Source organism: Solanum dulcamara, chromosome 9 (assembly GCF_947179165.1).
Source record: "Solanum dulcamara chromosome 9, daSolDulc1.2, whole genome shotgun sequence".
In the NCBI taxonomy this organism is placed as follows: domain Eukaryota; kingdom Viridiplantae; phylum Streptophyta; class Magnoliopsida; order Solanales; family Solanaceae; genus Solanum; species Solanum dulcamara.
In genome coordinates this window covers 72,152,624-72,179,163 of record NC_077245.1, presented here as the reverse complement: position 1 = coordinate 72,179,163, position 26,540 = coordinate 72,152,624, and the positions used below count along the sequence as shown (strand labels likewise).

General features: G+C 33.1%; 3 protein-coding genes across 4 annotated transcripts; 1 reads left to right on the top strand and 2 right to left on the bottom strand.

Annotated features, from left to right (window-relative positions):
* The first annotated feature begins 10,580 nt into the window (after positions 1-10,580).
* Positions 10,581-13,053, top strand: LOC129902222 (uncharacterized). Its single transcript, XM_055977326.1, has 2 exons — positions 10,581-10,688; positions 12,000-13,053. Exon 2 carries the CDS (start codon positions 12,059-12,061, stop codon positions 12,674-12,676), a length of 618 nt encoding a protein of 205 aa, XP_055833301.1. The 5' UTR covers positions 10,581-10,688; positions 12,000-12,058; the 3' UTR covers positions 12,677-13,053.
* Positions 13,054-13,389: 336 nt separating this feature from the next.
* On the bottom strand, positions 13,390-15,603 carry LOC129902220 (glucan endo-1,3-beta-glucosidase 14-like). Its single transcript, XM_055977323.1, has 3 exons — positions 15,499-15,603; positions 13,748-14,769; positions 13,390-13,578 (listed from the first exon to the last, which is right to left on the bottom strand). Exons 1-3 carry the CDS (start codon positions 15,545-15,547, stop codon positions 13,495-13,497), a joined length of 1,155 nt encoding a protein of 384 aa, XP_055833298.1. The 5' UTR covers positions 15,548-15,603; the 3' UTR covers positions 13,390-13,494.
* Positions 15,604-16,587: 984 nt separating this feature from the next.
* Positions 16,588-24,063, bottom strand: LOC129902221 (uncharacterized). 2 transcript variants are annotated; one of them, XM_055977325.1, is made up of 3 exons: positions 23,777-24,063; positions 18,042-18,369; positions 16,588-16,977 (listed from the first exon to the last, which is right to left on the bottom strand). In XM_055977325.1, the coding sequence occupies exons 1-3, from the start codon at positions 23,799-23,801 to the stop codon at positions 16,773-16,775; spliced, it is 558 nt and encodes a 185-aa protein (XP_055833300.1). In that variant the 5' UTR covers positions 23,802-24,063; the 3' UTR covers positions 16,588-16,772. The 2 variants fall into 2 exon arrangements, with proteins under 2 accessions (XP_055833300.1, XP_055833299.1); XM_055977324.1 differs by having other exon boundaries at positions 23,773-24,061.
* Between the last annotated feature and the right edge of the window lie 2,477 nt (positions 24,064-26,540).

The following is a 26,540-nucleotide window of genomic DNA, read 5'->3' as shown; positions in this document are numbered from 1 at the left end:
ACGTTATGTTAAGCGTTAGTTTATTGCAACACAAGCAATGATTCATGTAGTCTTGTTACTTTGATATATTAATAAAATTTCATATAAGATATACATGTTTTATCTTAATTGGTTGAACGTGTCTTATTTTAAATTTCAATAATTTCATCAACACTAAGTAAAAAAAATTTGATGGTTCTTTTGATGATTGTTTATAAATACGAGATTATCTAATAATAATTCCCCACACTTTTTTATGTGTATAATTGTTGTTTTGATTTTATTTTGTGTTATAACAAACTTTTAATTCTTAAATATAACTATCACTTTTATGTTTGCCTTTAGGGAATAAAAAAAGATGCAAGTTAATTAAAAAAGGGTCAAAATTATTTCACCCGAAGTTTGGTTTAAAAATCAAACTCTCCCTCCCCCAACTTTCAACAATAATCATTTCCCCCCATTTATTCTAATTAATTTTTAAAAATGTCTATTTTACCCTTTGTATTATCAACCTTTGGCTTTTTTTTTTTACTTCTTTAAAATCATGATTTTTATTTTTTATTCTAGGTAACAAATTTTCTATTCAAAACAAAAATTATTTTTTCTATTCGAAAAACTAAAGTAAAAAAATACTAATTGAATATATAAACTATTGACGTTCTATAATAAAATAAATGAATAGAGTAAAAAGTGAATATTTTAATAATAATCAAAACTCTAATGTATACTATTTATCTTTCTTAATCTAAGTATTTATAGATTTTTATTTAAGCACATTAAAATTATAGTAGAACCATTTTTTTTTATCAATTTTTCATTAAAATTTATGTTATTATTTATGATTATTTTTTTAATATTACATGCATTTAATATGTTAATGTATATAAGTGCATGTTTCAATTCTCTCTTATTCTTAAATATCTGAATAGATAAACTATTTTTGTTTGTCAATAATAAAGTATTTTTTAAATAAAAAATTACTTACAATACAAATAGATAATCTTTTAATTTTTTTTTATAGAATATACCTTTGTTTTTATTAATATTTTTGTATTATATTTGAAATATATTTTAAAGCTATTATATTATCTATTATTTTTATTTGTATAAATAGATAATGAAAGATAGAAAATAAAAAGCAAAATAAATATTTTATGAAATAAAGGAGGAGAAATAATTATTATTGAAAGTGGGAGGAGTTTGATTTTTAAACCAAACTCCAAAGAAAAAAGTTTTTGAACCATCAAAAAAGAATAAATACAAAGTTTTAAGTCAATCAAATGATGATAGATCGAACACCATAATAGCATTATATGAAAAAATGATGATGGATTGAACACCATTAATAAAGTTAAAATTATAATAAAAATTAGTCATAGTAAAAGACAAAATTGAAAATAGTGAAAAGTACTTTTTTTCTACTAAAGATAATCATATTAATGTTTCTACATATTTAAGGTACAATATATAAGGGACTTGGATATATAAAAAGATTGGGCTTGAAATTATTGGAAGAATTTTTAATGTTGAAAAAACAAGTTCTTTTTTTTGATTTTTCCATAAGCTTCTTCTACTTTATGGATAGTATATAGTAGTTATATTCGATATTTGAATATTTTTTGTATCAGTAATTTAAGAGATAATATCAATATCTAAATATTAATTTGAATTGATATGAATCTCAACGGTTATCAATAAAAATTGACAATTAATAAAGTAAGTAAATATAGAATACACGTAATTTTTATAAAAAGATTTCATTTTATGAACTATTCATTTAGAATATTTAGTTTAAACAAGTCAAATTTTACTCCGATCAATAAATAGAAATTATTTTCATGTTTGGGTCAAAAAACACTTTTTCCATTGAAAATTTCATATTCTTTTATGTGAATTCTCCAACCAATATTTTACAGTTTTATATATTTATTTCATCTCTCGAGCTCCGAAAAAATCCTATATCCTTCATACTCAATATACATGGACACCTCATATCTATGAGGATTCACCCACTCTGATTACAATATTCCTTTCAATTTTCAATCAATTCATTGCGTAATTCTTGCTATTAACTAATGTTGTCGTAGTAAATAATGGTTAATACAAAAATATTCTAATACATTGTAAACTTTATTTATTCAAACTTATATCATTTGATGATGCCACGTGAGAAAGAAAAAGATTGTCGAATGAGAGAGTAATATATTTTATTTGATTATTCCTTGGGGAAAAAAGGGGGAAATTGCATAGAGTAGATGTAGAAAGTGATTTTTATATTCTATAATTAAACTAGAAGAATCCAATAATATTTTGGGATGCACCACAACTTTTCGATTTAACAAATGTAATCCTTCCTTTTCTACTTTTATTTTATGTCAACTTGTCTTTTTTATTAAATAATAATATTTTCTTATTTGAGTAAAAAACTTTTGTGTTTTAATCATCTATTTGATGTTTAATATATTTTTTTAATCCGATAAATTTGAATTTATGTTGAGAAATTCATCTTGAGAAGAAAAACACTTCTTATTAAAAATGAGTTTATTCTCAGAACTCAAATTTGAAAGTGACGTATGTGAGTCAACATCGACATTTCAATGTGTGCATAATACCTTTGTCTTCCTAAGACAATAGCCTTATGTATTAATGAAGTGACTCCTTAATAGAGCAAGTGTTAGGTGAATTACTCATGTTATGATATTCTATATGGTGAGTCATTTGGTTTATCATTAGGCTTATTATATTTTTTATATAACATTCGTACGATTTTTTAAAATTATAATTCTTCTTTTATTTAAGGTGTTTTTAGATACATGGCTTACATATTTGACTAAACATACTTGAAAAATAGTTGAGTGGAGGGTGCATGTAATGACCCTAAAGGTTATTTTTAGAATTTTTGTAAAATGATCATTTTATCCCTTTCTTTAGATGCCCCGAGTTGTTTCTGATTGTTACCGGGTGTTGATTTTTAGAAAATTCTATGAAAAGTTAAGTCTTTGAAAATTTTGAGTTTCATAAGATTTAAGTATTAAAAAGTGGTATTTGGGGTCAATCGGAGCAACGGGTCTCGGAACGGAATTTCGTTGATTCCAGCCACTCCTAAATGTCGAAATTGGCTTAAGAGACTTTACGGAATCAGTTTTGAAGTTGTAACGAACTTTTGAGGCCTTGAGTTGAGAAATTGAGGAATTTTAAGCCAAGGTTTGACTTTGGTCAATTTTTGGAGTTCCGATGCTCGGAATGAAATTCCGATGACTCCGTTGGATTCGAGAGATGGTTTTTGGTCTAGAAGAAGTGTTGGGTGAATTTTTAGAGGTCCCGAGTCCGTTTTGATATTTTGAAGGCCTAAGTTGGTTTAGTTGCGACTTTTTGAGTTTTGGGTCAACGAGATCTCGAATTCAAATTATGATGGTTCCATCAACTCCGGAATGAACAAATTAGGCTAGTAGCACTGTTGGATTGACTATCGAGGCAATCGATATGAGTTTAGGGCCATTTGACGCTTTTGACTTTTAAAGTTAACCTATGGATGACTTTGGTCAACATTCTTGAAAAACGCGCTCGAATGAAAATTCTGACAGCGCGGTTAGTTCCAGAATGTTAATTTTGGTCTAGAACGATCCTTCGTTCGCTTTCCAAGGCTTTCGATCTAATCTTGAGGCCCGTTGTGGAATGTGGCTTAAAAGGGCTCTTGGGTGTGGGACCCATTTTTTATTAAAATGATCTCGTATGGGAATTCTTAATGCGCCATTGAGTCTGAAACATCGAATTTAGTGGGATAGCATATTTGGTTTATTTTTATCGAATTCCGAACGAACTCTGCGCAACCCATCGGAGATTTTGGATTTTCCAAAATCTGAAAAAAATTACAGCAGCAACAGTCTTTTTTCGGGGACATTTTCTCCAACTTTAAAACTCCATAACTTGAGCATTAGGGCTCCAAATTGGGTGATTCAAAAGGCAAATTTGTGAGATTTTTCGTGGAGAACGCATTGGAGAGATTGAAAACTAATTTTGAGCATTCGATTCAGATAAAAATCATGATTTTATTTGCAACTGTATCCATTTTCGGATTGAGTTTTTGAAGAACTTTGAGTAATTATTTCTTGACCTATATAAATCCTATTTTGGTGATTCAAGGGTCTAAATTTAAGAGAATTTCGTGAGGAATCTCATGGTGATATCATAAATGCAAGGAGAAGCTTCGTTTGAGGTAAAAATGTGTTTTTAGTTACTGATTTAGTCATTTTCGGAATAAAATTTTGTGGAATTTTGGAAGAGTGTATGTTGGTCAATATTACTCTGTTTTGAGTGATTCTTGAGGCTAGATTGTGGGGGTTTTCGCAAGGATCGTCATAGTGCAATTTGTTTGGGTTGAAAGAGTCTCATATTTTTTTTATTATTTTTTTTTGAAAATCCTAACAGACCCCAAAGCACTCTTGGAGGTCCTTTCCTTTTTGCTAGCTGGTGCAAGTTCTTTCTTGCCTTTGGTTGTTTGTTGTATTGTTGCAGGTTGCTGGATTGATTCATCAACATGCACTAACAACAACTACATAGAAGACATCACAGATACAACCATCAAATCAAATAGAATCTCCAAGACCCCTGCACAAGGCTCAACCTGGTTTTTCTGTCTGGTTGGCTATTTGTTTTTCTGTGATGGTTTTTGTGCAGGTACAAAAACTGATGGGGAACCTTGGCAAATGAAAGGCATCAACATAGAGACTACAACCTTCCAAGATAGGACCTCACCAACACACCAGCCCTACACCCATATATATTCCATCCCTGCAACACCTGCAGCAGATCCACTGCTTCCCAAAACTCTTGAACCTCCTTGCTCCTTTAATTATTATGTGCAGGCACATAAGATACCTTCAAAGGAGCTACTCAATTCTCCTTTGGAGGCAACAAGAAGCTGCCTACAGGTTTGTAACAACCCCCACAACTATCACACTTGTTTGTTTCTTTGTTTGCTTGTTTGTGCAGGTAAACAAAGTCACAGACAAAGGGACATAACAGCTACAATTGCAAGGGCCTCACCTACTCCCATCAACTCTCCATGCATATCTGTTGTAGTCCTTCAACACCTGCAGCAGCCCCCTTTCATCCAAGTCTTTTGGAACTCCTTGACTGTTTTCATTGAGGAGAAGACAAGAAGATGGAGCTCCAACAAACACAATGCTAATTATACAACACCCACCTGGAACTCTTTGCTTGATTACTTGCTGATGTGCAGGCATATCAAACAGCAACAATGGACCCTTCCAAAGTGCAAGGCACCTTCAGTCAAACATTTAAGCCAGGGTTGCACCCTAGGAGCTCCTTCTTGGTTTATTTGTGGATGTACAGGTACATCCCTGATCAGTCGACAACAATGGAACCATGCAAAGTTCAAGGCACACACTGATAGACTTCCGACCAGCTGTTCAAGTCAGGGCTGCACCACATACAAAATGCATGTTACACCTACTCTGTCCCTCAGCTTCCTTAACAACAACCCCAAGGTTGCTGGCTGCTATGGCTCCATTTACATCATTTCCTTTCACCCTTCTTAGCTGCTATTGTTGTGTTGCATACTTCCTTGGGATCTACTTGGTACGACATGACTAAAAATGACAAAGATGAAAAGAATTTTCCCACCCCATGCGAGATAGAAGGTTCATATACTTGTTCTTCTTCAATTTAGCTATGTATGGTACGTAGCATAGTTGAATAGGACTAGTGTAGGTTACTTTCTTGTTTTCTCATGGAAGGGGGGAGTCTCCCTCATTTATGCTTTCTTAGTCGATTTGTACCGGGAGGAGTCCTCTCATAGGTTTACTGCTTTCTAGTTATAGTTAGTCTCCTTTTTGTATCGGGGATGAGTTAGCCGACCTTAATAGGTTAGCCGACTTATGAACCACCATAGGATCGGAGGTAAGGTTTACGTCCCCCTCCTTGTATTTTTTACTTTATTTATTTATGTTAAGGCTTGGGGGTGATGCTCAACCCCTGACTGTGCACGAGAGGTGGGAGCCTCGTGTAGGGTCTGTTCCCATAAAAAAAAAAGAGTCTCATATTTTTAGAATTTGCTGATTTTGATGCTGTCATTTTTGGTCCTTTAGTCGGAATTTATGAGTTTTAGTTGCATGCTCGTCCCGCGTAGTTTTTCACCCTGAATTATGTTATAAATATTATTTGTGAGCTCGGGGTGACGTTTGGAACCTGTTTTGGGCGGTCAAATCCAGAATTTTGTATGCGGATTCCACAATTCCCGTTTTAGATCTCGAAATTGGTTCGTCTCCAAAAATTATAAAATTAGTATCTAAACGACCGTATTGATGTAGTGGTTCTGTTTTTGATAGCGTGGCAGCATTTTGAGATAGTTCGGAAGGGAAAAATTCTGGAACAGTAATTTGGAGCCCGCATGTTTAGCCTACAGGTAGGCTACGGTTTACCTTTCTTTAGATTGAGATGAAATGTGTGAAAGCATGTTGAAATAGTTGGAATTTGGATTGGGTAGTTTGATTGTATATTTTAGGTGTTAGAAATCATATTTTAATCTTGTTATCGAGTTTTTTCCGATATTTAGAAGCATGTGTATCTTGTCGTTATTTGTTAGTAGTATAAGGAGAGTTGAATGAGCATATTGTTGATACTGTGGGGTATGTTGGCCTTAGTATAGGATGTAAACTTGATTTAGATGTTCCGGCGTTTAGGATGTAAACTTGCTATAGGATGTAATTTGGAGCCCGCATGTTTAGCCTACAGGTAGGCTACGGTTTATCTTTCTTTAGATTGAGATGGAATGTGTGAAAGCATGTTGAAATAGTTGGAATTTGGATTGGGTAGTTTGATTGTATATTTTAGGTGTTAGAAATCATATTTTAAGCTTGTTATCGAGTTTTTTCCGATATTTAGAAGCATGTGTATCTTGTCGTTATTTGTTAGTAGTATAAGGAGAGTTGAATGAGCATGTTGTTGATACTGTGGGGTATGTTGGCCTTAGTATAGGATGTAAACTTGCTTTAGATGTTCCGGCGTCGCTCCGGTGGACTTAAATCCTTGTAGATTGGTGTAGCGGGCTAGTGCCTGATAGTTTGGCCTTAGTTAGGCGTTACCCTTGCTCTTAAAAATATTGTCATCCATAAATCGGTATAATCGTGAATTTTCTGATGCGTCGGCCACACTAGATTTCGTGATCGTTGACTTTGGCTTCGATTCCAGTTTTAGCGGCATATCGGTTGACTCATTTGGGAAAATATTTTTGGTACGGTTGTATTCTAGTTGAGAAGTAGAATGTTTGGCATCATGGGATAAATTATCTGTGAGCATCCAGGTACCAAGTTCTGGCCTCCGTTCTGAATTATCGGGGAGCATCCAGGCACTCAGCCCCGACCTCTATCGGCTTGCTAGTATGACGAGCATTCGGGTACCTAGTCTCGACATCTATCATACCGATATTGTATTACGGAAAAAATTCGGGTACCCAGTCCCGGCCTTGACCGCACTTATATATTATGGCAAGCATCCTGGTACTCAGTCCCGACCTTGGCCACTTTGAACATTCGGGTGAGTATCTGGGTCCCAGTCCCGGCCTCGACCCCTAAGTCACCCCTAGATCGATTGACTCTTAGAGATTCTGGGTTTTGAAATGATATTGTACTTCGGCTCCTAACATCGCAGATTCTTGGTTTCTAGCCTTGGTAGTTGTAGCTATTCTATGTACTCGGCGGGCTTATGGGAGTTCATCCGAGTTTTTATTTAACTTGCACACGAGTGTCCCGACTGGGCTTATAGGGGCCCAGTTGGGTATAGTTAACTGTAGTTCTCATAGGTAGTACTTTTCCTCCCTTTTGATACTTATGTTGACTCATATTTAGGCTATTCATCTTTTTCATATTGTTTATACCTTTTCTGCTCAGTGGGCCTATGATGCCTACTGGGTACTTGTTGTCTTGGTACTCATACTACACTCTGCATCTACTTTCGTGATGTAGTACCGAGCACCAGCTACCGCCGTGAATAGATCGAGCCTATTACAGTCAGCTTCAGAGACTAGGGTGAGCACTTGATGTTTTTGGATCATTCATGTCTCCTTCAGTATGGATGACCCGTCTTTTGCCTTTTGAGACTAGTCAGTTGTTATATATATTTTTGGTCCACTTTCGGGACTTGTACTCGTCTTTTATTTTGTAGCAGCTCTGTACTTGTAACTTTCAGGTTTTGGAAGGGATCTTTAGTTGTTTACATCATGTTTTGGTTTACTTCCACTTATTCTTTCTGCCTATCTTTATAATTCGTCACTCTTATTTAGTTTATACCCTCAAACCCATTACTTGAAGTTCCGGGTTGACGGATTGACTTACCTACTGGAGGGTTATAATATGTGTCATCATAACCTAAGGAATTGGGTCGTGATAGTGCGAATAATACTTGGCCATTGAATCTTACGAACCAACTGGGAGCGAAATTAAAAAAAAAGCAAATAACCTATCAACGAAAAAACATAAAACCATTCAGTTAATTTTTAGTTTGGATAATTATCTTTTTGAGTTCCTTTTATAAAATATTTAATGCTTTTAAATATATTTTTTATTTATTACATATAGATATATCATATTTAGAAAATATTTATCATCTATAACAATTGTAATATGTATTAAAAGTGAATTATATATGCAATATATATGTATTATAAATATATTAAAATGTATTTTTGTAAAAAAACAACAACTGCACCATATATTAAAAATGAATTATGCATATAATATAGATTATCACACTATGTATAAAAGTAATTTTGCATGCAATATAAATGTATTATAAGTGTCTTAAAATATATTAGGCTTGTTTTCATAAAAAAAAATTGCATTATGTATTAAAAATAAATTATATAAATATGTAAAATTTAACTTTTTAGTTATATATAAGCTAGTGAATCAATTTTAAAATAAAGAAAAGTTCTAATAAAGTGATTGGGTACATAGATTATTCTAAATCATATATTTAAATCTAAGTGTGATATATTCAAATTCTCTTAGAGCAGCTGAACGTATCATATAATTTTTAGTAATAATTCTTCACTTCACTTTTTATATCTACGAAAAAATGATTTAAAATTTTAGATGCTATTTATAATCATGTTACAAAAACTCAAAAGAACCTCAAGTCTGATTATGAATTTTGCAAAATTAGTTGTTTATCTTATTCGTTAAAAATTGATTTAAAAAGTCTTCGCATTGTATTATGTATGACCTCCAAATTGCATTAGGAGACTAAGAAATGAACATAGTAATTTAATTACTGCAATTTTAATCGATCTACATCGATGAAAAATTAATTAAATATAAGAAAAAGAGAAATGAATAATATAAGTATTCTTTGTAGACAGCTTTAAAGTAATTTGCATATTTGATGTGATAGTTGTAGTTTCTTATTTCAAGATCTAACGTTGACTATATCATTTTCAATTGCTTTTTATGTATTAGAAAATGAAAAAGAGAGTCTAGGATTTATTTGAGCCACAAATAGATAAAAGTGAAATAAATAAGTTATATTTTTAAAATGTAATTAAAATAGATTTAGTGTAAAATTTTATTTCGTTTTATAAAAAAAATTTAAAAGCAATCATTAATTGTGAATATCTAAATTTTAGTGTAAAACGAAATTTCTTCTTTTATTTTATAAAGTGTAATTTTTTCTTATAATTTATAAAATGCAACTATTTATTACACTTTATAAAGTGTAACTATTTCCTACACTTTATAAATGAAATTTCACTTTACCAACAAGTTTATCAAAAACCTTTCACTTTCCTTATAAATGCGTATCATAATATAACCACTTAAGAAATAATTATATATTTAAACACAATTATATATTTACACTCGTATTAATACAAGTCATGTTTTCTATTTAATGGCTTCGGCGGTTTATTTGGTTTTCCTAAGCCCCTACATAGACAATAGACTTGCATTAACTATCTGCATGTTCCTTTTTGTTTAGATTCATACTATGGGGCCTCCATCCACTACGGACCTTAGCTCCACGACGACTAGGGACCCCGATGTCATATAGGTTGATTTTATTTTTTTAAGGTTGTGCTATAGACCTCCGATTTTTTGAGAATCTTCAAAAAGAATCTTCGACTTTTTGATGTGGGGTCGATCCTTCTGGATCGGAACCATTTATAGGGTTGAAGAGAGTGTTAAAAATGAAAGTAAAAGGTTTTTTGTAAAGTTGTTGGTAAAGTAAAATTTCATTTATAAAGTATAAGAAATATTTCCACACTTTTTTTTAACGGAATCAAAATTAGACATCAATCTTTCAAAAGCAGGAAGTTATACTCAATGAACCTTGAAAATTGGTGATTTTGAATTTTTGACCGTTCGCTTGCCCATATGTAAACCTTCAAGATTAGAAGTTACTAAACTTGCATTTTTTTCCACAGAGTAAACGATGTTAAAAGTTCAAAACCATCCACGTCGATCATTTTTGTAAATCAGTTTTTCAAAATACCGCCCCGCGTAAATTCTTATTTTTCAATTTTGGGTTGTGGGCTTCTCTACACCTATTAGAATTGGGCTTCTCTAGCCCAATTTGCTTATCCACAGCCCAAATTTCCATTTTCCAAAACCAAGCCCTTTAGTCTTTTTAGAATTCACATCTGAGTCGCCGGTTGCCGCCTGCCGCCCCTCTTCCGTCGTCCTCGCCGTGCTCAGGTAAGCTTCATCGTTTTCTTTGATCTTTTGTTTTTGTTCATCAGAAACCAATTGAATCAATTTATGCATATATATATATATTCTGTCAATTGGTTAAGGATCTGTAGTTCTTTTTCTAAATATTGATGATGAACTATTTGAAAACATTCATCTATTTATCTTAAAAAATGTAAGAGGAAAGTATAATGAGCTTGAAGTGAAGGCAAAAATTCTTAAGTAAAATTCACAAAGTTCTAAGTAGAGTGTACAGAAAATGATCAATTTGTAGATTTATTCTGTATGATTGTCTCTGCGTTTGGGTGTGATTTGGTGGTAAATTGGTATGTACATTGTGCAGAAGTGCAAAGCATATACAGTTAGATATGCACTTGTTAGCTTTTTTCTTTTGATAAATGATAATTATGGTGTCCGGACAATGCCAAACACTTTGAGAGAGTTGATGTTCAGTTGGAAGAGCGTGAGAAGGAGAAGAGGAAGGGCATGGAATAAGATTTCACTTGCAAAAATGTTGGTTGTTTGGAGAGAAAAATAGGAGAGCTTTTAAGGTTTAGAGTCGAGTTTCTCTCAGTTGAGGAGTAGTTTTTGTTCTCTTATTTTCTTTTGGTGTTCACAGAATGTCCCTTGTTGTATAGACGATTGGAAGGAGTTTGTAGAGAATCATATCTTTTTTGGAATTTCTCTACTTTTTGGTGTATCTCTTGTATACGGCCGTTGTGGTCATGCTTATGGATGAAAATAATTTTACTTGATAAAAAAAATAATGCTGTGCGGGTTAGCTTACGTGCACATCGACTAATTCCCCGGGTTACCTACTACCTCCAACTAGTATGACTTTGACACATGAGAAGGAATCACTTGTTGTTTTTGTCGTCACCAGGAATTGAACATAAGACTCATGGTTCTCAAATCACTTTATTGACCACTAGACCACAAGCTTTGGAGTTGTGCATAATATACAAGCTTGTACACTTGCTTTCTATTCACACACCAGAAACTTTTTATTTGTCTTTTATGATCCCTAGTGCTGTCACTACATTATTTGGAAATGGAATTAGAGTTTCCAGTCATCCGCCCCATCATGATTGGTGTTGAATGTCGAGTCCGTTGTGAGGGGCGCTTAAAGGTCGTTAAGACATTAGACCGAGGAGTGAACCCACAGGGGTGGGGAGAGGTTGCTTCCTAAAAAGAACTTGGTTTGGCTAGCCTTTGGAAACCAAACACTGAGCTTTTGATGTACCGGTTTAGTTTATACTATATCCAGAAGATACGGATTTTTATTACATGATCTTACTGTTGCTTTTTTTTTTTCAGGTTGTTGATACTTGATTGATCTTTCAGAGGGATCAGTAGATGGTTACTGGAATTCAGAAATGAGTTTGATGATTTCGCGACTGAGGCATCATTTGCCTGCTGTACTCTTGAAACAATCTGTTCGATCCAATGTGTCTGACTCCAATTTTGTTACCTCAACTGTTTTTACTCGACACTTCTCTCAACAAGTAGAGATTAACCAGAGAAAGCTTCCAGCCGATTATGATCCTGCTACTTTTGATCCTACTGAGCATCGTAGTCCTCCATCAGAAAGGGTATGGAGGCTCGTTGATGAAGTATCAGGACTTACCCTGGTCGAAGTTGCAGAAGTATCTTCGATTATTATGAAGAGGTTGGGCATGACAGAGCGGCCAACGGTTGGAGTTATGAAGGCAGGGGCTGCTGGATTGGCAGCAGCTATGAAGGGACCAGAAGCAGCGAAGGAGGAAAAGAAACCGGAGAAAACTGTTTTTGAACTTAAACTGGAGTCATACGAGTCCTCTCAAAAGATAAAGATAATCAAAGAGGTCCGCAGTTGTACTGATTTGGGACTCAAGGAAGCGAAGGACTTAGTTGAGAAGATTCCTTCTGTTTTCAAGAAGGGAGTATCAAAGGAAGAAGCGGAACAAATAATTGACAAGATGAAAGCTGTTGGAGCAAAAGTTGTTATGGAATGATATCGGGTTCTGGGTCATGGTGTGTTGCCCGGATCCTTTCACCAAACGCACGAACCTCAAGATGATGAAGACTCTCCCTCTTCGAGAAAAAGAATGGATGAGAATCGAAGATCTAGACAAGATATGCACCTCTTCAGGAATGAAATTAAAAGTCGATCAACTTTTCATTTAGTAGTTTGGCCTAAACTCCTTTGATGACTAAATGCGTTTCTATAGTCCCATATTTAATAATGCCCATGTTTTTTGAAACTAAATTATGCTTCATTAGGCTATTATGCAGTTTTATAGTCTACATATGTTCTTTGCAGAATACTTAGGCTTGACATTATTCCTTATGCAGAACCCCTTGCCTGCAACAGCAGGGGTTGGCCTTTTGACTCGAGCTTGTCGTATGGGGCTTGTCTAGTGTGATTTACTTCTCCCTGTATGGTTTCTATCGCGTAGGAGTGGATTTACCCTATGTACACCCAAAGAATAGTAGTTGCGGCTCCATAAAAATAAGAGAGGGGTATAAATTAGAATTAATGTCTACTGTGGGATTTATTAGGCAGATACAACTTGTGTTCATATGCATACACTGTATGCAGGTTATAATCATATTTTATTACCATATGCTATTAAGTATTAGCCCATTAAGTTCTAAGGAAAAAAAAAATTGATATCCAATAATCTAATCAACAAGGTACTAGAGAAAAATAGCAAATTAAATTTAAATGCAACTATTTTATACAAATTGAGGACAACAATTTCTTCCAATGTTTAAAAATAATAACTAAGAATATGTGGATCAATTCACAAATGTATCTTGAAAGTCATAATTATATAAAAAGAAGCAGAATTATAGCACATGCCACAATAATAAACGATTGAGAACTCCAAAACCGTCCTTGAAGTACAAAATCCTGAGAAAAAATAGAAATGAATATAAGTACATAATAATAATAATAAATTGAATGTTCAAGATTAAACCGTCTTAGTTGAAAAAATCAGAGATAAATTGAGCTCGTATACTAGAGGTTCAACCGAATGAAGGTATAATTAAGTTGAAAAAAGAAGAAGTGTAAGACATACCTTTGATGATGCAGAAGAAGGCACAAGTCCTTTAAATCCAATATCATAAGCAATACTTCCATCAGCTTTAAATAATCCAAAGTTTCTCTCAGAAGTTGGGCCAGGTTTCAAATTTTCATTAAACAATGCAAAAACATAACCTTTAGCCACCATTTTTGGCCTATACGGTGTACCTTTCTTCTTCATTAACCTTTTATGCAAATGAAAATTATACGTTTTGGCGTTCTTAGGGTTGGCACCTGGTTCATTATCGTCTCCTTTGGATGCCCAACCGGTCTCCGACACGATAACTTGCATTTTCGTATACCCTAATTTCTCCAATGCTACATAGGTTGCATCAACCATTGCATCAAACATGTTGTCATAATGCAACTTTGTCTTAGGATCAACAATCCCTTTATTTGGTTCAAATAAGGCATAGTTTATGTCAATATGAGAAGGGTCAAATTTATAGGCCAAAAATGGATATGCATTTATGTAAAAAGGTGAGCCAACTCTATTGAAAAAATGTAATAATGGTCCTAAATAGGGCATCATACTCTCTTTAAATGTACCATTTGAAGGGGGATATGTGCTACTAAAAACTGCCTCAGAATGCGGGGTCGAAACCTCAATCGTATCGTCCAAGTGCAACCTCCTCAGCGCCCGGTACACACTTCTAACCGCCGGGAATAATGCTTCCGATATGCTTGTATCACCACCTAGTATCTCATTTCCAACCGCGATACCTCTGATAGAGGTACCGGGGAGGTATGGTTGTAGGTTAACTTGTATCCATTCCAGAGCGATTGATCCGTTTAAGCTAACGTCTTTTAGTAATTCGTTGGGAAGACAAACTGAGATTTCTATTTCAGAACCACTAAAGGCTCTCAGAACTTTGGGATCTGCATCGTAGATTCTGATGTTCTTGATCTTGTTCATCCTCAGAAGTCTTAACACATCTTCAGGTGCTGGAATGTTGTCTGAAATTTTTCCATAATTTACACCATATGTGCCTTTGAATGCATGTACTAATATTGAACCTGCCCAATAAAACCACAAGAAAGAAATTAAAAGGGGAAAATGGTTAAAACGAACCTCTACTATATGAATTTTATCATCCATTATACTTTAAGGTCGTTCATATTTATTGTTGACTTTAACTAAGCTCCAATTTGAAGTATAACATAAGGTAAATTTGGACTTTTTCTCAGAAGTATTCTGACACGTGGAATTCATCCTGTCTATGCTGGAACTTTGTTAAAGTCAATATGAGGCGATTTGTCGACAACATGTAAGGGTATGAATGAACCAAAAGTATATAACCGATGGTAAAATTTAAAATATTTTGTATAGTGAAAAGGTAAAATTTGAATAAACTTCCATTTACATGGAAAATCATTGCAGTCTCCTCAACAGTTTTCAGAACAGACTAAACTGAAATTTCAAAGGCATCAAATTATGAAGATAAAATCTAGAAATTAAATTAATTTCTCATCATTATTATAAGCTGGAATATGTATATATTGACTCCCAACATACAACAATCATTCTTGCAACACTATATATTGTGTTAATTTACTTTTCTTGATGCATGATATATCATCAACGGAAAAAAAAAAAAAGACAGTCTAATGCACAAAGCATTCCACATTATTAAAAGGTTCAAGAAAAAGATTCGAACATATATCATCAAAAGACTCTCAAAGAAAAACTTTCAAACAATCAATAATGATTAAGTTGTTAACAAACATCTAATTGAAAAAACATACCATTAAAGAGAAGAATGAAACATAGGAAGATGAATGATGAATTGGCCATAATCTTGAGAGGATTAATAATAACTATATGCTTATAAATGGCTAATATTAATTTCTTATTTGCTAGGTTTGAAATATTATTAGTAGTACTAACATAGAAATGGCACCATATACACAAAAACCAAACAAAGATTCCAAACCTTAGTTTAAAGATGAAGGGCATGAGCAAGGCAAGTTATGGTTTCTTTGGAATATACCAAAAAACAAAAAAACATTTTTGGTTTTTCTAAGGTATTAGAATTTATTCCTACCTTTTGCATTCAGCCTTTCCTTATACCTAGGGTGGGCCCTTTTTCTATTTTCCGTCCGACGTTAGATACCCGCTTTTGAACTCTAATAATCTGAATTCGGGTCGGGGAGTCTCATTTTGGGGAAAAATGCCGCTTACCAAAGACGATCTCATTCACAAAATACAAATTTAAAACATTTGATCAAGGATAAAGTGATACTTACCACTCATCACGGTTTTCGGTGGTGGGTCCTTTTCACTATTAAAGCTCAATAACCTTCTTGTTTCTATTAAGATAGAAAATCTGCGTGTTTTTTTTTCTAAATTTTTTTTATAATGATGATAACTTTCGAGCCAGCTTGCTATCTCCACTATTATAGATACCAGATAATTCGATCCATCAAAGTTTGACAAATGAGAAAAAATCACTTAGCTCTAAACCCAATCTAAGAGATCTTGCATGATTTTTCATATACTTTATTTTGATTTATTTAAATTTTTATATAACGATCTGATATCCAAAACCCACTAACCTGTTATTTTTCATCCACTTAATTTGAATTTATTTATCTTTTCATATTTTTTTTTGAGAATATGTTTGATCAAAAGGGAAACTATTCAGAGTGTCTCCCTATTTTAACTGCTAGATCAAAAAATCAATTCAAAAAAGAAAATGGGAACTAATAAATGAAGCAAAATACCAATACATGTTACACACTGAAAATTGTTGAACAGAATAGTCATAATACTTGCACAACTTGAAATAAAAAGAAGTGTATTTGTACATTGCTTTTCTTGAGGTAAATTAAAAAAAAAAAAGTGCAGCCCGGAGGAAGGCCATACACCAAGGGGGTGTAATGTAGGCAACATCTCATACCCATGACCTATAACAAATTAACCGTTGCTCCAAGGCTCCCCTTCCTCCTTTTTTGGAGGTAAATATGCACTAGAATCCTAAGCTTCAGAAAACAGATTTGTTGGCTGAAGAATGATTTTCTTATAGCACAATGAGTTTTCTGTGCACATGACCTCCCGCGGAGTGTCCTTCGTGATCGTGATCGTGAAAAAGAAGGGTCAAAATACCAACCAAACTTAGCACTGAACCAACGAGGAGCTTGTCATAGCGTTCCACCCAGTGAAACTTGAGTTGACTTGCACCGTAAAATGATAGAGCCACCAGTGAGGTCATCACAGTTATGGTGCTGCAAGTATAAATTTATGTTAAGCATCCGGAAATTCGGATAAATCAAAAGACGTCTTAGCACTGAGATGTTAATTGGCAAAACTAATGAGTGTTATATGGACATTTTGACAATGGAGCTACATAGATAATCTCATCTCCTGATAATGATGTAGATATCAAGAAATCCAACTAGCATGGACGGGCTTTCATTGTAAAAAAGTTCAATACAGGAGCCTGGAATGTAGTAGTTCCATATCTAAACTTCGAACAGAAATAGAAAGTTTTACCAACTCTTGCAGCAGAGTGGCCCAAATGACTTTTTCGGTGGTTAGATGAAGGATGAAGGAGAAACCTAAAATAATAGCACCGGGTAAATAAAGAGAAGCACACCTCCTCGGGTATGAACAAGATCCATTCACCACTTCTCACAGTCCATGACATTAAGTAATAGTCACTGATGTGCATTAAAAAAGTTTTTATAACCCAAACAATACTGACATAACTAGGCTCCCATTATTCGCGAGGTTGACGGAAGGGATGGACCACAAGGGTTTATTGTATGGCCTTACCCTACATTTCTTCAAGAGGTTGTTTCCATGGCTCAAACCCGTCACCGCTTGGTCAAATGGCAACAACTCTATCAGTTATGCCAAGGCTCCTCTTCAATACTAACATAGTGACTTCAATAAAATACAAAAGCCACAGGAATTAAAATGGACTAGGCATCTCTAAAACTTTATAATCTTATTTCAAGAAAGTAGATGGTTCACTCTATAAATGCCCTTAAATTTTCTAAGTAGTTGGACGTTTTTCTTTTTTCACCTTTTTGTAAGGAGTATAAGGTGAAATGTCTTCTCTAAATTCTTGACATAGGTAAGGTCCCACATTCAAGGCTCCCTCCATCTAAATCAACTACTTCCTCCCACCCCCTTGTTCCATATCCTTTTCTCTAATAACATCAAGTTGTTTTGCTTCTATTCCTTTTCTCAAGAGTAAGCTATGTTTTCCGAAAAGGAAAAGCAACAAGAGACGTAAGTAATCCACTTAAATATAAAGTAAAGTGAAATTTAGAATTATTAGTACCTGAATAACAGAACTATGATGGCAAGCACCATCATGGAGGATGAGTTTCCAACAGCAAGAAACACAGGGAGAGTGGTTGCACAGGGAGACAATGCAGGAACAAGGACAAGCCCTGCTACGGCCATTTTCTCCATGGGTTGATTGTGTGAGTGGCTGTGACCACCCTTTCCGCAAAGAAACAAAATGATATAACTACCACCAAGGACTATAAGCAAAAGGGAAGCCAGTTTGTGCACTGATTCCTCGCCAGCAATTGTGTTTGTTATAGTTATTGCTGTTATGCCAAGAATCGAAGTGGATATTACATGTAATACTGCTCCAAATGCAGCTGTCACAAGAGCAGTTAGATTAGTATCACGTGCAGGAATTAAATCCAGGCACTTTAACCGAATTTTAGTGCTTTTGAGGTACTCACTCCATTCGCAAAGAGTACCTAATTAAGTGTCTAATTGACAAATCTTATGTTGATTTCAGATGACAACACTTTTTTCCTTTTCTTTGGAAAAACTTAAACAATGGAAAGTACAACCAACACAAATTTCAGAAATTACAATTTCAAGAAAATATTTGAGAAATTTGTGTCCAAAGATGACATTGCTTGACTTTCGAAGCTCTAACTAGGTCAAATAATCAAACAGTTAGGACGAAAGGACTAAGGAGCAACAAAATCTTGGATTACTTCAAATGCTTTAGTATTAGAGAAAAATGCATTTTGAGTGGAGATAGTTATCTCCATAAATTCAATCATTTCAAATAAAATAAGACAAGTATCTAAAAGTAACCTCACAGTTGAACCAAGATTTATGTGTAATTAATAATCCCTCCGTTTCAATTTGTTTGTCTTACTTTCCTTTTAAGTCCGTCTCAAAAAGAATGTCCCTTTCCTTTTTTGACAACTCGTTATTTCTAACTTTCCACATGACTTGTTTAAGATCACAAAATTGAAGGGCATTTTGGTTCATTCTACATATCTTTAGTTTATGACCACAAGAATCAAAAGTCTTCTTTAATTTCTTAAACTCTGTGCCAAGTCAAAACTAGACAAACAAATTGAAACGGAGGGAGAAAACTATATTAGCATCTGACTTTTGGAGGAAACTAGTGACTACCTGAAAGGATTCAGACAAAAAGGTGGAAATGTTATGTAATACTTCAGAAGCATTAGGTTTTAGCAGCAAACTTTTAGCAGTCGAGTCATGCATGTTTTTCTGAGGTGCACCAAGTGATGCTTAGAATATTTTTTTTTCCTTTCTAAGGATGCTTACAAAGTATTGCTTAATATAGGTACTGCAGTAGCTGAATCAAAAGCTTAATGCAATTCATACTCTAGGGTAAAATAAATGATTAATTGCAGTTGCTGCAGAATATGTGAATTAGGAAATCATTCATACATGAAAACCAAACCGATCAAAAGTAACAAAAGGTAATTGCTCATGCATTGACTTTGTATCTAAACTCAATCTTTCTCCTCTATCATACAGCTCAGTATTATAACTACCAATTTAAGTGTAAAGGTTATGCACCAATGTTTATTCTACTTCATCTTCCACCATTTGAGGGCTGCAAGCATCTAGTTGTCAAAAACCCAAATGTATCATGATCTAATTTTAGTATTCAGTATAAACTCAAAATTCTAACCAGACTTCTGACAGCAAACTGTCATTCTTGTTCAACTGTCTCAATCTCAGTGTCCGAGAAGATATAACACAGATTAATAAGGCAAAAGGTTGACCTAAACGCAGATCTCTACATCAGATAGTGCTCAAATTTATGAATATATATACTATTTAGTGGTTAAAGTAGAAACAATATTGATCAATTACAAAGATCTTCTGAATTTTAAGACACGAATAAGTTTGTCCATAAAATGTTCGTAAAAAGACCTAAAATGCCCTCGAACTATTGAAAATGATACAAAAATTCCCCTCATCCATCTATTAGGCCTAAAATGCCCTTGACATCCATCTTTAGGTTCAAAAATGACCTTTTCTTTAACGGAAAAGGACATTTTAGGCCCTTTTAACAGAATTTTAATTAAATCATTTGAATAATTTTTTTAAATACGTGGCGGCCATCTATTGATTATAATTTAATTATTTAAAATTAATTATAAATCAAAATTTATTTAACAAAATTTTAATTAAATAATTTGAACAATTTTTTTAAACACGTGGCAGTCATCTATTGGTTACAATTTAATTATTAAAAATTAATTATAAATCAAAATTTATTTAACAGAATTTTAATTAAATAATTTTAATAATTTTTTAAACACGTGGTGGCCATCTATTGGTTACAATTTAATTATTTAAAATTAATTATAAATCAAAATTTATTTAACAAAATTTTAATTAAATAATTTTTTTAAAAACGGGGCGGTGATCTATTGGTTACAATTTAATTATTTAAAATTAATTATAAATCAAAATTTATTTAACAGAATTTTAATTACAGAAAATGGCCTAAAATGTCCTCGAACTATTGGAAATGGTACAAAAATGCCCACATCCATCTATTAGGCCTAAAATGCCATTTTTTGTTAAAGAAAAGGTCATTTTTGGACCTAAAGGTGGATATCAAGGGCATTTTAGGCCTAACAGATGGATGAAGAGCATTTTTGTACCATTTCCAATAGTTCGAGGGCATTTTAGGCCCTTTTCCGTATAATGTTTTAAACCTAAGAAGCAGCTTATTACCAACAACACTGGCTATAATTCACAAGAATTACTGAGTGCCAAAAAACAACACAAGAAAAACTTTCAACCTTATCAAGAAAAGCTGTAGCACACTTGCTCAAAAACAACATAATATTGGATAAAGTTTTCACAACCCATTCCTAGATTGAAGTTACATAACTTATAGTTATGGTTTGCATCAACAACTAAATCAATTCAACATTCCTTGACTGAATTTATATACATATTTTAATATGATAAAAGAAATGAACATAAACAAAATTTTGGACCATTTCACAATGTGCATCTCATCCTTGCACAGAGACATGCTAACCTTCCTTGAATGAAGTTATATTTAGTTTGCAGCAACTAGCCTTTATATATTTGACTACCTTCACCTTTATAATAGAAAGGGAAGTCTTGTAAAATAGAGGAATTTAAGCGAACATAATAGAGAAAAAACATGGAGTATCAAATTTCTCTCAGGATAGTCTAATTGAGTAATGCTCACTCTATCAGCCCGTTGATACGTCTTGAAAGAAAGAACTATTAATATAACAACTGGAAAAAATCATCTGTTTCTGTTTGCAATAACCATAAATGCCTAATAACAAGTATATGACCAAATTTCTCATTTAATGGAAGTCACGTCATAGGAAGGCAGAAGCTCTATTTGAAATTTGAATGTCTTCCTTTATCTTTTTGAATTTTTTTTTTTGTTTTGTTTTGATAAGGTATCTTTTTGACAAGTCTATCAAAATATCTTGATTCTTATGCACATCCAAGCCATAGAAAAGGATGCCATTTAAACCTCAAGCCACACACCCACCCCCCACACCCTTCTTATGATACGAGTCCATACATTTTTTATAACACTAGTATCCGAGTAGGCTTGCACACACCTCAACTATTCAACCATTACATGTTACCTCCCACAAGCACAAGATAAGTCTATCTACCAAGGCTTAGACATATGTTAAAAATCACATACCCTTTTTGTCTCTATTGGGATGTGAACTCTTATCTCCCGTGATATTTACCCACTTTATTGACCCCTAAGCCACACCCTTGAGTGCTACTGGAAAATGCATATTTTGAAGAGAAGACTTCATTTATTCAAATATCAACTTCACCGAAAAGAAGGGCTGTTCCCCATTACTAAGCCTTATTTTAAGTCTTCTCTCATCAACAATCTGCTCAAGTCACTAATTTTTGCCACAATATAAGGGGAATAACTTTAAAGCTGCATCATGTGGAGAAAATACTAACATATCTGAAAATTCAGCTATATTGGAAAGTCGCTCTTCTACCTAAGGCAAGAGGCCATATCTCCAGAATATGTGGAAGATGATACTGATAAAACAGGATTTTCCATCCCTACCTTCGGCTAAATATTTGCCTTTTAATATATGATATTTCCACATAATAGTCTTCATTTTCATGATAATCATGTACCTGAGTCTCTTTAAGTGCCGGATGAGTTAAATTTCGTTTTCTTCTGATAGCTTATCAGTAAGGGAAAAATATTCTCCCTAGAATGTCCTGATTTTCTTTTCTTGGAAATTGCACATATTGGATATTGGGCTGCTTCTGAATAATTCAGCAAGCTTAATAAACCAGAACGTATCAGTGTGCTTCAAAGAGGATAACAAAAAATGGAGAGAAATGCAAATTTTTTTATCTAGGCCAGAAGGAATCATCCCTACAAAAACTCAGGTCTAACCCTTTAGTTATACAAAATCAGCTAAGGATCTTAAATCACTTTCCTGTTCAGAGTTCAAGTTTTTGTCTTATGCAACCAAATGAATGAGAACCTAGTTTTTCATTTTTGTTTCAGAATCCCATATGCCCAGGGAAATACCCAGACCAGAAATCACCACATTAATCATCAGAATAAAGTAAAGCAGCTTACACAACTTAACCATATAAAAGGCCAAGGTGCAAATTCCTCTAGTTTGATTGCAAAAAAGTTCCAAGGTATCATGGAAGTGAGTGCAAAATGCTGTAAAATGATCTCGGCTATATCTACATTTTGTGCTTATACAGTCCTTTTTGATAAGATAAGTGATATTAACAATGTGAACGGAAAACTCCCCTATACAAGAGGTATACCAAAAAGTAGAGAATCTACATCAAAATATGATTCTCTACTAAAAACACCCAATCTTCTATACAAGAAGGAACTACAAGGGTGCACCAAAAAGCAATCAAAGGAACTATGCATCACAGTTTAAGAAATCCCATTGCGGCATAGAACACCCATTGCAGCATCAAGATTTAAGAATGCATCAAATTCACCCATCAAAATCAAGACTTAATCAATTTCTTCTTCATTTCAACACCTAATTCCTAGAACCCAAATCACATGTCTTCAAAATCTACAGAAAAATCACACAGAAAATGTAAAAGTAAAAGAACAAGTAAGACAGAAGGTACTAACTGACAAAACGAAAACGAGAGAGAGAGAGAGAGAGAGAGAGAGTAGTTTGCCATTTCTGTCTCAAAATGACACAATGACGCTCAGGCAAATTCCCAAACCAGAAATCACCAAAGTAATCATCAGAAGACAGTAAAGAAGCAGCTAACACAACTCATCAACACAAAAGGTCGTGATGCAAATTACTCCAGCTTGATTGCAGAAAAGCTCCAAGAAAATGCTGTAAAAATGATATCAGCTGTATCTACATTTTGTGCTTATATGATCCCATAAAACCTCACAAAACTTGGGAACCTTAGTAGCTCAGTTGGTTGGCTACTGAACTTCCACCTCGTTGGAGAGGGTTTGATTTCCCACCTCGTAATCCCCTCCTCCATTTCCCCTTCCCCTTCCCTTACCCACAACTTTAAAAAAGAAGCAAAAAAACTAAGCAAGGAATAGAACACCCATAATAGCAACAAGATCTAAGAATCCATCAAAATCAAAACTTTATCAATTTCTTCTTCATTTCACCACCTAATACCAAGTACCCAAAGCACATATCTTCAAGATCTACAACAAAATCGTATAGAAAAAATGTAACAGCAGAAGAAAATAAGAGAGTAAGATGGGTACTAACTGACAAGAAGGGTACGAGAGAGAGTCCATTTCTGAGCACGGCCAACAATGGAGAAAGGCAACCAATGTGTAGGTATGAAAGAATGTAAGAGTGATACAGTAGCAATTCCTCCGATTGTGGAAAGATCTTCTGCTGTAAACCCACTTTCCATTTCGCAAATTCAACAACACCCAACTCAAAATCTTGGATTATTTTTGAAGATCCCACACTTCACCAGTGAGGTTTGTTCTACATTTCTGGAGTGCTTTAAGGAGGAAAAAATATGGGATTTTTCTTTTTTTGGATCAACTGTCTTTTTCTTTAGTCCTAAATGTACAATTAGGTTCCTCTTCTTTTACTAGTTTTGATTTTAGTCACCTTTGTATACATGGCAAATCTCAACTCTTTTTTGATGAGATCAAGCTTGGCGATAGTTTAGAGCATCGTGTCCTATTATTCGTCTTTTTGATATAGATTTTGATTATTTGTATCTAGTATTTATTATGTTTAGGTGATTGTATTATAATGTTGATGTTAGTGTTTCTTGTATGTGTGTTGTGCATTATTTTTTTATTAGTTGTCATATTTTTTTTACTGTTATTTTTTTCATTACTATTTTGATTTGATTCACTTGAGTTGAGGGCTTTTCGAAAACAGTATTTCTATCTCCATGAGGTAGGGATAAAATTTACGTACATTCTAATCTCTCCAAATCTCACTTTGTGAGAATGATTTGTTATTGTTTCCCACTTAATATTTGATATTTATTTTGATCTCAATTAATATAAATTTGCGGAGAAACATTCGCGTTAAAGATTGAATAAAGACAATTTCATTCACATATCTCACTCCTGAGACCCGGATGAACTTCCACTTATAAAGAAAGGTGACACAACTCGATTTTCAACACTAGTTCTATTTGATAATTCTTTAATTGTCAATAAAAAGTTTATGTTAAAGCTTATATATTTACAATATAATATTATATATATTGGTACATATGCTCTCTATCTATACTAATTTATGGAAATGTTACCAATTGAAGTAACATACATGATATCATAGAGAATGATCCATTCTATTAAAAAAGAGATCTATTCATTCCTTCAAAAAAGAGTTTGGTCCTTTATGAGACCAATATAACATATGTCATATACTTGCATCATAGAGGACATATTCTTTATATTTTTTTTAAAAAAAAGATACTCTTTCATTCCTTTATAATACTCACATAATATTATATCATATATTGTTAAGGTAACTTAGATGTTTGATATTCCTTAAAAGATATATCATAAAGGTCAAGTTCGTTCCTTCAAAAATATTTAGTCCTATGTGATACCAATTTAATATATATCATATATTAATAAAGTCTCATAGAGAACATGTTCATTTTTTAAAACTAAAATAAAGTTTTTATATATAAGAAAACAGTTTACACTTAATTTTGATATTATATCATTTTTAATTTACTTGTGGAAAAATAGAATGATATTTCAGATATAAATTTTGTTTTCATTTACAAAAGAAAAAAATTACAAGAAATATTTTTTATTAATTTAAATTTTAATAAATAAACTAGTAACTTTAGTATTTTAATAATTAATTCTTGTTGTAATCTAATTATTTATTTATTTATATTTTTATTAGTATAAAATTGTTAGCTACTATTTGTATTTTATTTTTATCTTTAAAAAGAAAAGTGAAAGAGAAAAGACAAAAATAGAGAAAGGAAAAAAAAAAAAGAAGGAAGAAATATTCTAACTAAAAATACAAGAGAGAAAAAAAAAAAAGGAATACCAGTGTGACGTGAGTATTTCAAGCAAATTCTTCGAGCTCTGTGGATTAATAGTTTACATACGGGTAATTTAGATAAAATTTTTACTTGATAATTAATTTGTGTATTTTTTTCTTAATAATAAGTAATCCTTAATATCAAATAACTTGAATTTTTTTGTATGTAATGTAGCTCCATTCCCTCTCAAGGAATATTTGTATTGCTAGGATTCATCATATATAAATTGATTAATTTTGTGGTAGTTGTTAATTTACTGTAACTCACATTTTAAAACAAGATTTGAAATTGTTAACAAGAGCAAACTCACACAGACAAAATTATTTGTATATTTAATCAGGCAAATGACAAAAGCAATTGATATAAAAGGGCAAAAACAGCTGGCGAAAGATAGATAAAAATCGTTTAAAAAAGAACATGCATAATTTAACATCAATCTGACGTCTAAAAAGTAAAATCAAATGCTAAGAAATATTTGAGTATTTCAAGTAGATTCGTTGAGCTTTGTGGATTAACAGTTTACATATGGGTAAATTTCGATAAATAGTTTACCTTTGATAAGCAGTTTGTGTAATTTTTCCTTAATAATAAGTGAATCTTAATATCTAAGAAATTGAATTTTCCGTATGTAATGTCGCTCCATTTACTCTCACGATATTTGTATTCTTAGGATTCATCATATATAAATTGATTAATTTTGTGGTAGTTGATAATTTACTTTAATTCACATTTTTAAACTCACATAGGTAAATCATTTGTATATTTAATCAAGCAATCAACAGTTGACAGAAAAGAACAAAAACAGCTGGCAAAAAATCGATAGAAACCACTGAGAAAAGGCCATACATAATTCAAGGTCAATATGGCGCCTAAAAAGTAAAATCAGATGCTAAGGAGTGTGTTAGTATTTCGTGTAAATTCTTTGAGCTTTGTAGATAAATAGTTTACATATGGACAAATTTGGATAAATATTTTACCTTTGATGGTAATTTGT